Source organism: Ailuropoda melanoleuca, chromosome 16 (genome assembly GCF_002007445.2).
Source record: "Ailuropoda melanoleuca isolate Jingjing chromosome 16, ASM200744v2, whole genome shotgun sequence".
Taxonomy (NCBI): Eukaryota; Metazoa; Chordata; class Mammalia; order Carnivora; family Ursidae; genus Ailuropoda; species Ailuropoda melanoleuca.
In genome coordinates, this window is record NC_048233.1 from 33,439,690 (window position 1) to 33,454,182 (window position 14,493).

The window sequence follows — 14,493 nt, forward strand, 5'->3', positions numbered from 1 at the left end:
GTTAAGTGTATAAATATTGTGTAAAAAGTAGGATTTATATAAATTATTACAAATTATGAAAAACAGCATATCTGACTTTTCTGTTGCATTAGTTAGAAATTTACCATGATGATGGGGCGCCTGGGTGGCACAGCGGTTAAGCGTCTGCCTTCGGCTCAGGGTGTGATCTCGGCATTACGGGATCGAGCCCCACATCAGGCTCTTCCGCTATGAGCCTGCTTCTTCCTCTCCCACTCCCCCTGCTTGTGTTCCCTCTCTCCCTGGCTGTCTCTATCTCTGTTGAATAAATAAAATCTTTAAAAAAAAAAAAAAGAAATTTACCATGATGATATTTTGGTATTATTTATTTCATTGAATATAATTCAGGATGCAACATTGAAATCAGTATGATGTCCTGTATATTTTAAATACTGTTAATATATTAATTGTCGGTGTCTTTTCCTTAAGATGAATTTTTGAAGTTTTATGTAAATGAAATTAGGAGGTAGATCTAATCTGTATGGCCAAAACGAATTGATACTTAAAGAAATTCTATGTTGAATATTTTTGAAAAAGCAAATAAAGAGTGTACTTGTTATCCATATAAATTTGAAGGCTTACATGATTTTAAGGTAAGTGAGGATATATTTCTTTTTTTTTTTATTGTTAAAGATTTTATTTATGTATTTGACAGCACAAGCGGGGGAGTGGCAAGCAGAGGGAGAGGGAGAAGCAGGCTCCCTGCGGATCAGGAAGCCCTTTGCAGGACTCGACCCCAGGACCCTGGGATCATGATCTGAGTGGAAGGCAGATGCTTAACCGAAGGCAGACGCTTAACCGAAGGCAGACCAACCCAAGGGTCCCTGGGATATACTTCTTCATGTATTGGAAGTTTAAATGCTTTGGGGAATTGTAATAGAACTGTTCTTTTGTTTTCATTAGGTGTTAGACAAACCCAGTAGGCTAACTGAAAAGGAACTTGCTGAGGCTGCAAGCAAGTGGGCTGCTGAGAAGCTAGAGAAGGCAGATGACAGTAACTTACCTGAAATTGAGTATGAGGTAAGGCATAATTTCCCCATGATGTTTCACGTGAAGAGTTTTGTCTGGATTTTATATTGTGGGTGGGAAATATTTCATTTGTTCTAGTACTTTAAAATATATATGGGGAAAATAGCCTCATGGATTATTAACATTTACCACACAGGGTAATAGTATGAATATGAATGATTCTGAGTTTAATAATTGAACTATACCTAAATTTCTCCGATAGTTTAGAAGTAAGAGAATAGAATAAATAGGGAGTATAAGGAAAATGCATTATTTACCCTTCTTTTATGGGCTTTGCTGTTAAAAATATCTCTAGAAATCATGCTAAGCCATGTCATAAACCAGTGAATTTGGAATAAAAATCTATTTAGACCTCGGATCTTGGGCTATATTTATATCACATGTTATATTCTGTGCAAATTATCTCATACGTATCCCAAGAAATGAAATGGCACACGGTTTGCGTTACCTGTGATCTTTGATGAGCCTTCAGTACCAAAAGATGAGAACATTTTTGGGTCCATACAATACTGTTGATGAATTTTTGCATTAAAACATTTGAAAACGAACTCAAACTTTTCTTATAACCTATAACAACCCTAACAGGGAAATATAGAGGTTTCATTGGCAAAATTAAGCTTTTAGACTCAAGAATTGGTGCTAAAGGAATTATTTTGGTATGATAGCCAGAGAATATAAAAATCTCTGTACTATGACAGATAATGAAGATTTCTGGCTTTTCAATACATTATAGAAGGCCCTTTGAGAAAATGGACCAAGCATTAGAATTTGATATAAAACCTATATACCTGCATAAATCTTTATGTGCCTACAAAAATGCTTTCCAAAATAACTAATGTACACTGCTCATAGAAAGTACAAACCAGTACAGACCCTATCCGTACGTACACAAATAAAGCCTTTCTGTTTTAAAATGCTGATCTGTCATTTAGATATCAATTATTCTTAAATAGGTCAAGGTTTCCTTGTTATTGTACCTATAATAGTAAGTATCTATACATATTCTTTAGTGAATATATCAACATCATCTAGCTGTCCCTTTTTGGCACCTTTCCAGCACTATTTAAAAGCATGAACAATAAAGTAATTTATAGGGCCTTTTGTTTATTTTCTTAATAATTAGAGTAGGTTTTTATATTAATAGGTCTGTCTACTTCAAAATTGCTATTTTGGAGAACTGATCATTTTTCTCGGAGTACTTAAAAACTTCCAAAAATACCACCTTCTTGTTTGCTTAATACTCTTCAGTTAGCAAGGCTTTATTAAGATATATTCATCTTCCCCCATCACTTTTTATACCTCATAATTAAAAAAAAAAACCAATCCTCACTATCGACCTTCTGTTTTCAATATTTTACTTATTGCATGAGTGGATCTTGAGTCTTAATAGAGTGACATTGGGTCTAGAAAGACTTTGTTTTTTTTTTTTTTTTTTTTAAAGATTATATTTATTTATTTGACAGAGATAGAGACAGCCAGCGAGAGAGGGAACACAAGCAGGGGGAGTGGGAGAGGAAGAAGCAGGCTCATAGCAGAGGAGCCTGATGTGGGGCTCGATCCCATAACGCCGGGATCACGCCCTGAGCCGAAGGCAGACGCTTAACCGCTGTGCCACCCAGGCGCCCCTAGAAAGACTTTGTTTTTAACCTCCTTATGGTTTCTCTTAAAATATGCACAGGATTTGCTAGATTTTGAATTGATAAATAAATTATGCTAACAACCTGTAAGTGGGGTGATAGGTCCAGCACGATCTTTTGTTGAACCAAAGGCAAGGTGAGTGAGGGTAGAATTGAGATCTCTTTGATATGTTTGTTACATGGTATACATCATTAATGTTGAGCAACAGCATCAATTTCATAGCACTGTCTAAAATGTTTTACAAGTTAGAGTGATACTTTCTTATACTGGAAATAAAGTATTTGGGAAATTTTTATGTTACTCTTGTTCTTTTATTTAAAAACCTAAACCCACTGCAGCTTATTAATGTTTTGCTCAGATAGTTTCATTTGTTCTCAGGCAGTTGTTAAACAATTACTCATTTCAGTGATTTATGCTTTCTGAGAAATAGAACTTTGACTTTGATTCTGTAAACTCATATCTGATTTGACAGAAAGGAAGGAAAAAAGGATTTTGATACTAGGAAAGAGATTGGCATAATACTGTGTGTGTGTGTGTTTAAATGTACTTGTGGCAGTATTTTTATTTTATATTAGTTTTTTTAAGATTTTTTTTTAAAGAGTTTATTTATTTATCTTAGATTGAGAGAACGAGTGGGGGAGGGGCAGAGGAAGAAGCAGATTCCCTGCAGAGCGGGGAGCCCGACGTGGGACTTGATCCGAGGACCCTGGGATCATGATGCGAGTCGAAGGCAGATGCTTAACTGACTGAGCCACCCACCTGCCCTAAAGATTTTTTTTAAGTAATCTCTACACCCAACGTGGGGCTTGAACTTAACAACCCTGAGGTCAAGAGCTGCATGCTCTACCAGCCGAGCCAGCCATGCACCCCTTTGTATTAGTTACTTAAGTAATGGTCCCTGTATTTCAGAAACATTGTGTAGATTCATTTTTATGACTTAGAGCTTAAATATTTAGTTTTCCAGTTTATCTTCTCTTGCTGCCGTGAATATAATTTTAAGCAATTCAGTTAGGAGACCATGTAGTTTACAGAAAGTTCAGTGAAATTGAAGGTACATTCAGTGATATACTTAAATATTCAGGAATGTTATAATTCAGTCAGTTTTATACTTTTACCTTTTGGGCTATACTAGAGAATTTCTCAAAGTATTTGATAGAATACTAATTCTAGAGAGTCTTAATGATCTGAGGGGAAAAAAGTATTCTATTAGCCAGTATGTTTGGGAAATGCTAGATTTAAAAGAGTTAGGTTATTTTGATATTGCAGCACTTTTCAGAGATTTTAATACATTAATATTCTCATCAGTGGTCTGTGAAGGAAGGTAAATAATAAAATTTGCATAATTTAGCAGACTTGACTATGAAATTTTTCACAGTGCATATTTTAGGAGTAGTATTTTAGGTTGCATATTTTCAGAAAATAGTATCATACTGGCTTTCTCATAGTTTATTTAAATTCACTAAATTTAAATGCATCTACTTGTGTCAAACACTGCATTAGAGACACCATCCTAGCTGTCTGCGAGCTTGCAGTGAAGTTTTGTAGAGACATAATTTACCATCCTCAAACAAATGACCATTTAGCTTTTGACTATCAGAATGAAAAGCAGATTACTTGGAGACAGTACCTGTCCCAGTAGAACAGGTTGCTTCTTCCTCTAGAAGAAAATTTTGATGTTTTTCTTAAGTGTGAATATATGATTTATGTTGTTTCCACCTATGAAGTGTCATTTTCTACTTTAGTATCTCTGCTTACTCTTTCTCCAGTGTAGAATACCCATCTTTCGTGGCCTTCTTTCTAATTCAGACTCATTCAGTGGAATCAGTAGTGTTTGAGGATAACACTCAAGATCGATCTTGATTCTGCTTTCTTCTCCTTCCTGTTTTAAAATTTTATGCTGCTTTGTCACTGATGAACTTATTACTGCCCTTATTAAAAATATTGTTTTTACTTGTCTAGTTATATATACAATTAATGCATCTCAAGCACTTGTCTTGTTTTCCCTCTACAGTACCTTGAATGATATCTAATTAGTTTAAGTAAACTTAATTGTTAATCAGCCCTTTTAGTGTGAGTTCAAGTTATTTTTCTCTTCTTGCTGTTTTCCAAAAATGCACATCTGCTCTGATGTGCTTTCTGTCCTCATCAGTTTATATTTCTGTGTGTCGCCCTGGAATTATGATGAAACCTGAAATTCCTGTTTTCAGTGTGCTTTAAACTTCAACAGTTCTTTTTGGTGTTTTTGTATTTTGTTCATTTGTTTTTTGCATTAGCTCTAACTGAAATGGAACCTAGTGGTAGATTTTGATCTTGGGGGTTAGTCAGAACTGGTAGTATAAGTAATCCAACTTCCTTAATATCATTCAAAACTAATTGTTTGCCTGGTGTTAGAAACCTGATATTGATACTGGGGTTTCTATTTTAAATACCTTTAATATAAAATTTACCATCTTAACCATTTATAAGTATATAGTTCAGTGGTATTAAATATATTAGCATTATTGCACAGCCATCCCCCACCATTTATCCTCATAATTCTTTTCACTTTGTAACTGAAACTATACCCATTAAATGATAACTCCCCAAAGCAATTTATCCAGTTGATCTTCCCAGCCCCTGGTAACCACCATTATGTTTTCTGTCATTAAGATTTTGACCACTCTAAGTACCTCATATAAGTGGAATTGTACAGTATTTATCTTTTGTGATTGGCTCCTTCATTTAGTATAATGTCCTCAAGAGTCATCCATGTTGTAGCATATTACAGAATTTCCTTCCTTATTAAAGCTGAATATCGGGGCGCCTGGGTGGCACAGTCATTAAGCGTCTGCCTTTGGCTCAGGGTGTGATCCCAGTGTTTTGGGATCGAGTCCCACGTCAGGCTCCTCCACTGGGAGCCTGCTTCTTCCTCTCCCACTCCCCCTGCTTGTGTTCCCTCTCTCGCTGGCTGTCTCTGTCAAATAAATAAATAAAAAATCTTTAAAAAAAAAAAGCTGAATAATATTCCATTGTGTGTATGTACCCATTTTGCTTACCCATTCATCTGTCAGTACTTGGATTGCTTCTACAATTAGCTATTGTGAATAATGCTGCTGCTGTGAACATAGCTACCCAAATATCTTCAAGACCCTGCTTTCAATTCTTTTGAGTATATATTCAGAAGTGGAATTCCTGGATCATATGGTAATTCTATTTTTAATTTTTTGAGGAACTTCCATACTGTCTTCCACAATGACTACACCATTTTATATTCCCACCAACAGTGCACAAGAGTTCCAGTTTCTCCACAGCCTCACCATCACTTGTCGTTTTCTGGGTTTTTGCTAGTAGCCACCCTAACAGGTGTGAGGTGGTATCTCTTTGTAGTTTTGATTTGCATTTCCCTAATGACTAGTGATGTTGTTTTTTTCTTGTGCTTAATGGCCATTTGTATATCTTCTTAGAAGAAATGTGTATTGAGGTCCATTGGTTATTTTTTGTTTCCTTGTTGAGTTTTAGAAGTTTTCTCTCTATATATTAATCCCTTATCAGATATGTGATTTGCAGATATTTCTCCCATTCTATGGGTTACCTTTTTCTCTGTTGATAGTGCTATTTGATAAGCAAAATATTAAATTTTTCAGTAAGTCCAGTTTTTCTATTTTTTCTTTTCTTATCTGTGCCTTTGTTGTCATGTAGAAGAAATCATTGGCAAATCTAAAGTCATGAAGCTTTTGTCCTGTGTTTTTAAGAGTTTGATTATTTTAGGTCCTACATTTAGGTCCTTGATCCATTGTAAGTTAATTTTTATATATGGTGTTAGGTAAGGGTCCAACTTCATTCTTTTGCAAGTTGTTATTCAGTTTTCCAGTATCATCTGTTGAAAAGGCTGTAGTTTTCCCATTGTATGGTCTTGGCATCCTTGTTAAAAATCATTTAACATATATGTAAAGACTTATTTCTGGGCTCTCTTTTCTATTCCACTGGTTTATATGTTTGTCTTTATGCCAGTATTACACAGATTTGATTAATGTAGCTTGGTAGTAAGTTTTGAAATCAGGAAGTGTGGGTTTTCCACTTTTGCTCTTCTTTTTCAAGATTTATTTTGGATATCCAGGGTCCCTTCAGATTCCTTATGAGTTTTTTTAGACGTTTTAAATAGCATTGGGATTTTGGTAGCGATCGCCGTGAAAACGTAGATTGTTTTGGGTAGTATTGACATTTTAACTATATTGAGTCTTTCTGTGCGAACATGGGATGTGTTTCCATTTATGTTTTATTTCAGCAGTGTTTTTATAGTTTTCGTTATACAAGTTTTTCATCTCCTTGGTTAATTCCTAAGTTTTATTCTTTTTGATGCTATGGTAAATGAAATTCTTTTAATTTCCTTTTTAAATTATTCTGTTGTTCATCTACAGAAATGCAATTAAGTTTTGCGTGTTGAGTTTGTATCTTGCTACTTTGCTGAATTCATTTATGTGTGTGTGTGTGTGTGTGTGTGTGTGTGTGTGTGTAATCTTTAGGGTTTTCTCTACATATAAGGTCATATCTGCAAAAAAGATAATTTTACTTATTCTTCTCCAATTTGTATACCTCTCCTCCCCTCGCTTCCCTTCCCGAATTGCTCTAAAACTCCCAGTACTGTTTTGCATAGAAGTGGTGACAGCAGGCATTCTTGCCTTGTTCCTGATCTTAAAGAAAAATCATTTTTGCAGTATTGAGTGTAAGGTTAGCTGTGGGTTTTTCATATATGGCTTTTATTATGTTGAGATGGTTTACTTCTATTCCTAGTTTGTTGAGTGTTTCATCTTGAAAATGTGTTAAATTTTGTCAAATGCTTTTTCCGTATGAATTCAGATAATCATGTAGATTGTTTTCCCTTCATTCTGTTGACACGGAGTATTACATTCGTCAGTTTTCCTACGTTGAACTATCCCTTGCATTTCAGGAATAAATCCCACTTGGTCATGACGTATAATCCTTTTAATTGCTGCTGAATTCCTTTTGCTAGTGTTTTGTTGAGATTTTTTACATCAGTGTTCCTAAGGGATATCGGACTGTGTAGCTTTTGTTGTAGTGTCTTTGTCTGGTTTTGGTTTGGGGGTAATAATGTCCCTATAGAATGAATTAGGAAGTGTTCCTTCAGTTTTTTTGGGAAGAGTTTTAAAAGGCTTGGCATTCTTTAAATATTTGGTAGAGCTTACCAGTGAAACAGTCAGGTTCATGGCTTTCTTTGTTGGGAGATTTTTGATTACTGATTCAGTTTCCTTACAAGTTACAAGTCTATTTAGATTTTCTATTTCTTCTTGATTTAGTCTTGGTAGGTTTTGTGTTTCTAGGAATTGTCCATTTTATCTAGGTTATCCTATTTGTCAGCATGCAGTTGTTCATAGTACTCTCTTAATAATCCTTTTTATTTCTATAGAATTGGTAGTAATGTTCCCACTTCGTTTCTGATTTTAGTAATTTGAGTCTTCTCTTTTTTTTCTTAGTCCATATAGCTAAAGGTTTGTCAATCTTGATCTTTTCGAAGAACCAACTTTGATTTCTTTGCTTTTTTTTTTTTGTTTTCATTTCATTTATCTCTAATATTTCTTTCTTTCCTTCTGCTACCTTTGGGTTTAGTTCTGATTTTTCTAGTTCCTTAAGTTGTGAAATTAGGTTATTGATTTGAGTTTGTTCTTGTTTTTTAATATAAGTGTTTATAGCCATTAATTTCCCTCTTAGCACTGATTTGTTGCTTCTCCTAAGTTTTTATACATTGTGTTTTCATTTTCATTTGTCTCTGAGTATTTTCTACCTTCCATGTGATTTCTTCCTTGACCCGTTGCCTGTTTAAAAGTGTGTTGTTTAATTTCCACAATTTTATGAATTTTCCAGTTTTACTTTTTAAATTTATTGACACTTAATGTATGGCCTAACACTTAGTCTATTGGAAACTGTCTCATGCACTTGAGAATGTATTCTGTTGTTGTTGGGTAGAGTGATCTTTGTATGTCTATTAGATCTACTTTGTGGATTGTCTTAAGTCCTCCATTTCCTTACTTAACTTTTATCTGATTTTTCCATCTATTATTGTGACAAGGGTAGTGAAGTCTCCAACTATTACTGTGTAACTATTATTTCTCCCTTCAGTTCTGGCAGTTTTTACTTCATATATTTTGATGCTGTGCCATTAGGTCGATAGATATTTATGATTGTTATATCTTCTTGCTGTATTGAACCTTTTATTGATACATAACCTTGTCTCTTATAACCTTTTTTGATTTAAAATCTGTTTTGTCTGTTATTAATATAGCCACACCTTTTTTTGCTTACTATTTGCATGGAATATCTTTTCCATCCTTTTATTTCAACATGTTTGTGTCTTTGAGTGTGAAGTAAGTTTCTTTAGATAGTATATTGTTGGATCATGTATTTTTATCCGTTCTGCCAGTCTCTGTCTTTTGATTGGAGGTTTAATTCATTAACATTTCAGGGACTTCTGTCACTGGGCTGTTTGTTTTTTATATGCCCTGTATCTTTTTTGTCCCTCATTTCCTCATTCTTGTATTCTTTTGTTTAATTGATTTTATTCTTTCTGGTAGTGAAATATTTAAATTCCTTCTTAATTTCCTTTTGTACGTATTCTATACCTATTAGCTTTATGGTTACCACGAAGATTAATTTATATCCTAAGGTTATAACACTAATTTGTATTTATATCAGTTTAAGTTCAATAACATACAAAAACTGCTCCTCTACAGCTCCATCTCTACCCCTTTTAGTTTTTGATGTCACAAAATACATTTTTATATATTATGTGCCCCAAAACATAAACTAATAATTCTTTTAAATGCAGTAGTCTCTTCAGTTATCTAGAAAACAAGATTTGGAGTTATAGTAGTANGTTTTTTTTTTTTTTTTTTTTTTTTTTTTTTTTTTTTTTTTTAAAGTAGGCTCCATGCCCAGCATGGAGCCCAGTGCAGGGCCTGAACTCAGGACTCTGAGATCAAGACCTGAGCTGAGATCAAGAGTTGGAAGCTTAACAAGTGAGCCACCTAGGCACCCCACAGTAGTACTACCTTTTACACTAATGGTGTTCTTTAGATGTGTTAGTCTCTTAAATCTAGTGTAGAAAACAAAACCAAAAAAGTGCAGTTATGAAGCATTGGTACAATAATACTAGTTTTTATAATTGCCCATGTATTTATTTTTATTGAGGTCTTTATTTCTCCATAAGGCTTCAAGTTACTGTGTAGTATCTTTTCATTTCACCTTGCAGGACCCCCTTGAGCATTTATTGCAGGGCAGATTTAGTAGTAATAAATTCCCTCAGCTTTTATTAATCTGATAATGTCTTAATTTCACCCTCATTTTTGAAGGACAGTTTTCCTGAATATAGGATTCTCGGTTGGCAGTTTTTCTTTTATTACATTGATGTTTGAACTGCATAGGTCCACTTACATGTCGATGTTTTTTCAATAAATGTGTTGAAAAAATTTTTTGGAGATTTGCAACAATTTAAAAAGACTCACAAACTGTGTAGCATGGAAATACCAAAAAAAATTATGAAAAGTTTAGATATTGTAAGAATACAGTATATAATACATACAGCATACAAAATATGTGATAATTGTGTTATCACGCAGGCATCTGATTAATAGTAGGTTATTAGTTAAGATTTTGGAGAGTCAAAAGTTTTATGTGCACTTTGATTGTGTGGGTGGTTGACCCCCCCCCCCAGTCATCATGTTGTTCAGGGTCAACCATACTTTGATTATGGATGGGTATACTGTAAGCTTGCCCCCAGAGTTTCTGATGAGAAATCTGGTAATCTTAATGAATTTCTCTTGTATATGATATTTGCTTTTCACTGCTTTCAAGATTCTCTTTTACTTTGTCTTTTGAAAATTTGATTATAATGTATTTTGGTGTGAGCCTCTTTGAGTTCATCTTACTTAGGTTTTGTTGAGCTTCTTGGATGTTTATATTCGAGTCTTCCATCAGATTTGGAAAGTTTTTAGCCATTATTCATTCAGATATTTTTTGCTGCTTTCTCTCTTCTAGGACTCCCACAATGCATATGTTGGCCCACTTATTGGTGTCCCAAGAGATTCCTTAGTTTGTGTTCACTTTTCTTCAGTTTTTTTTCATTTTCTTTCTCAGACTTCATAATTTTCATTTTTCTGTCTTCAAGTTCACTGATTGTTCTGCCTACTCAAATCTGCCTTTGAATCCCTTTAGCAGAGTTTTCATTTCAGTTATACTTTTCAGCTTTGTGATTTCTTTGAGGTTTCTTTTTAGATTTTCTTTCTCTTCATTGGTATTTCTGTTTTGTTCACATACCATTTTCTTGGCTTTTTTCACATCATTCTTTAGTTCTTTGGGCAATTTGCCCAGTGACAGACAAGGGTAGTTTTAAAAGTTTTTTTCTGGCAGACCTACCATTAGGTCTTTTTCAAAGACGGTTTATATTGGTTTATTTCTTTCTTCAAAGGGGCCTTACTTTCCTGTTTCTTTCTATGCCTTGTGAGTTTTTGGTGAACACTGCATTTGAATTTAATAACTGGTAATTCTGGAAATTAGATAACACCCTTTTGTATTGTATGGTGTCCGTGTGCTGAGAATAAGCCTAGGTATAAATTTAAGGTCTTCTCAGGTCTTTTTTGAGTGTTGGAATGCACAGTCACTTTCTGACTTAACCCCATATAAGCAGTTTTTTGGGTTTTTTTAATGTGCTAATCTTTTTTTTTTTTTATAAAGTGTTTTTTTTTTTTAAGATTTTATTTATTCGACAGAGATAGAGACAGCCAGCGAGAGAGGGAACACAAGCAGGGGGAGTGGGAGAGGAAGAAGCAGGCTCACAGCGGAGGAGCCTGATGTGGGGCTCGATCCCATAACACCGGGATCACGGCCTGAGCCGAAGGCAGACGCTTAACCGCTGTGCCACCCAGGCGCCCCTAATGTGCTAATCTTAACATCTAGCTTTCAAAAAGGAAAGAAGTGAAAAATGAAGAAAAAATGGTACCAGCTCCTTAATTCCCAGGAGTCACTTCAGCCATAATGGGAGGGGCTTGCAATGATAGTGTGAGATATAATAACATTGGCTGTCACCCCCCCAACCCCCCCCCACCTTTGGGAGCACAAGCATTTAGTGATCAGAGGACAGATTCTTGATATTTGGAAGACGGGCTCCTTTTTGCCCAGCCTGGCTCCTGTAAGCTATATGAAGCTGCTCGGGAACACAGGTACCTTCCTACCAAGTGGCTGAAGGTGGGGATGGGTCACTGCTATTGTGCTGAGAGCTGAAATAAACCTCAATTTACCATCCGTGTCCTCTGCTGAAGTTACAAGCCTTCAGGAGAGTCCAGAGTTCCAAAATAGTTATATCAGTCAGAGTTTGCCAGTGCAGTTGTTGTTTACATTGGGAGACAGATTTCTGATGCTTCCTACAGTGACATCTTCCCTGATTTCCAACCCTTTCTTCTTTAAGTGATTCATGTTTTCAGTTTAAATCTTATAACTCTGACTTGTGAAAACCAGGTTTTAAAAAAAGTAGATTATAATGTACATGTCAAAAATTCAAATGTCATTAAACTATGTAGCATCTCCCATCCATCCTACTCCTTACTTCTAAGCTATCCCTATTGAGACAGCTTTTCCCCCCACCATTTTCCCCTGTAGATAGTGTCCTTTGAGAGATAGTTTGTGTGTGTATAAATGTATGCATACACATACTTACCTTCTCTGTTTCTTTTTTAACACAATTGGCAGTATATTGATAGGAAACGACCTGCAGGATGTGCCAGGAGAAAAATTAGGGTACATTATACAACAGATATAGACTGTCATTCCTTCAGATTTCTCAGTGTCCCATGGTTCTACATACTGGATAATTTATTTGTCCTGATGATGGACGTTTAGGTTGTTTTCAATCATTTGCTATCAGTGGGAGCCATATGTTAGTCTCTGTTGTCCATGTCTGTATCCATATATTAAGTTCATAGAGGTGAAGTTGCTGGGTGAAAGGGACACCTACTAAATTTTGATAAATGCTACCAGGTTACTCTATAAAGAAGTTGTGGCAGAAGACACTCCCCATACACTAAGAGTTGATGTGCCACTGCATTTACTAGTGAAAATCACCATTCATTAGTATATATCTTGTGACTTCTCTAAACCTACTGCTTTTTGCCACTACTTTATTTTTAAAAATCCAGTTTTTGAAATAAATTTGTAATAGGTACAGTTTTCATATTTCCTCTAATCTCCCACCTACCTAACATATGCAACAGTAGAATATATGAGCTCAAACTTTATAGTTACTGTAGTAATTGCTTACTGCAAGTTACATGGAGGCAAGAACTTTGGTCTGTTGTGTTCATTGATGTATTTACTGTTCCTGGAGCAGTGCTTGACATTTGTCAGATAGTAAATTAAAAAATATTTTTTGAAGAAGTTTTTTATTTTAATTCTAGTTAGTTTACTTACAGTGTTCTATTAATTTCAGGTGTACACCATAGTGATTGAGCAGTTTCTTATGTCATTTGGTGTTCATCATGACAAATATACTCCTTAATCTCTAATCGTCTATTTAACGCATCCCCCCACCTACCTCTCCTTTGTTGAGAGTTTGTTCTCTATAGTTAAGAGTCTGTTTCTTGCTTTGTCTCTTTTTTTTCCCCTTTGCCCATTTGTTTTTTTCTTAAATTCTACATATGAGTGAAATCATATGGTATTTGTCCTTCTCTGATTGACTTCGCTTAGCATTATACTCTCTAGCTCCATCTATGCTGTTGCACATGGCAAGATTTCATTCTTATTTATGGCTGACTAATATTCAATTGCATATATATACCACATCTTCTATATCCATTCATCAATCTGTGGATACTTGGGCTGCTTCCATATCTTGGCTAAGTAATAATGCTAAGTAAGTAATGCTACTATAAATATAGGGGGCATGTACCCCTTTGAATTCGTGTTTTTGTATTCTTTGGGTAAATACCCAGTAGTGCAATTGCTGGATTGTCAGGTAGTTATATTTTTAACTTTTGGAGGAACCTTCATACCATTTTTCACAATAGCTGGACCAGTTTACATTCCCACCAACAGTACATGAGTGTCCCTTTTGCTCCACATCCTCACCAACACCTGTTGTTTCTTATGTTATTAATTTTAGCCATTCTGACAGCTGTAAGGTGATACTGCATTTTAGTTTTGATTTGTGTTTCCTGACAAACAATGATGTTGAGTATCTTTTCGTGTGTCTGTTGGCCATCTGGATGTCTTCTTTGGAGAAACATCTGTTCATGTCCTTTGTTCATTTTGTAATTGGGTTATTTGTTTTTTGGGTGTTGAGTTGTATCAGTTCTTTATATATTTTGAATACTGATCCTTTATCAGACAGGTCATTTGCAAATACCTTCTCCCATTTGATAGTTTGCCTTTTAGTTTTATTGATTGTTTCCTTTGCTGTGCAGAAACTTTTTATTTTGATACTGTCCCATTTTATTTTTGCTTTTGTTTCCCTTGCCTCAGGGTTCCTATCTAGAAAAAAGTTGCTACATCCAACATTAGAGAGTTCCTGTTCTTCTAGGATTTTTATGGTCTCAGGTCTCACAGTAAGGTCTTTAATCCATTTTGAAATTATTTTTGTGTTTAGTATAAGAAAGAGGTGCAGTTTCATTATTTTGCATGTTACTGTCCAGTTTCCCCATTACCATTTGTTGAAGAGACTGTCTTTTTCCCATTGGATATTCTTTCCTGCTTTGTTGAAGATTAATTGACCATAAAATTGTGCATTTATTTCTAAGTTTTCTATTGTGTTCCATTGATCTATATGTC

At 35.0% G+C, this 14,493-nt stretch overlaps 1 protein-coding gene across 6 annotated transcripts in view; it reads left to right on the forward strand.

The window, feature by feature from the left end:
* PPHLN1 (periphilin 1) overlaps positions 1-14,493 on the forward strand; it is a 139,990-nt gene that overhangs the window by 78,458 nt on the left and 47,039 nt on the right. For all 6 annotated transcript variants that reach the window (XM_011228138.3, XM_034644908.1, XM_011228137.3 and 3 more), the window contains one exon: positions 922-1,038. In XM_011228138.3, coding sequence (XP_011226440.1) covers positions 922-1,038 — 117 coding nt within the window. The remainder of the gene's footprint in view (positions 1-921; positions 1,039-14,493) is intronic.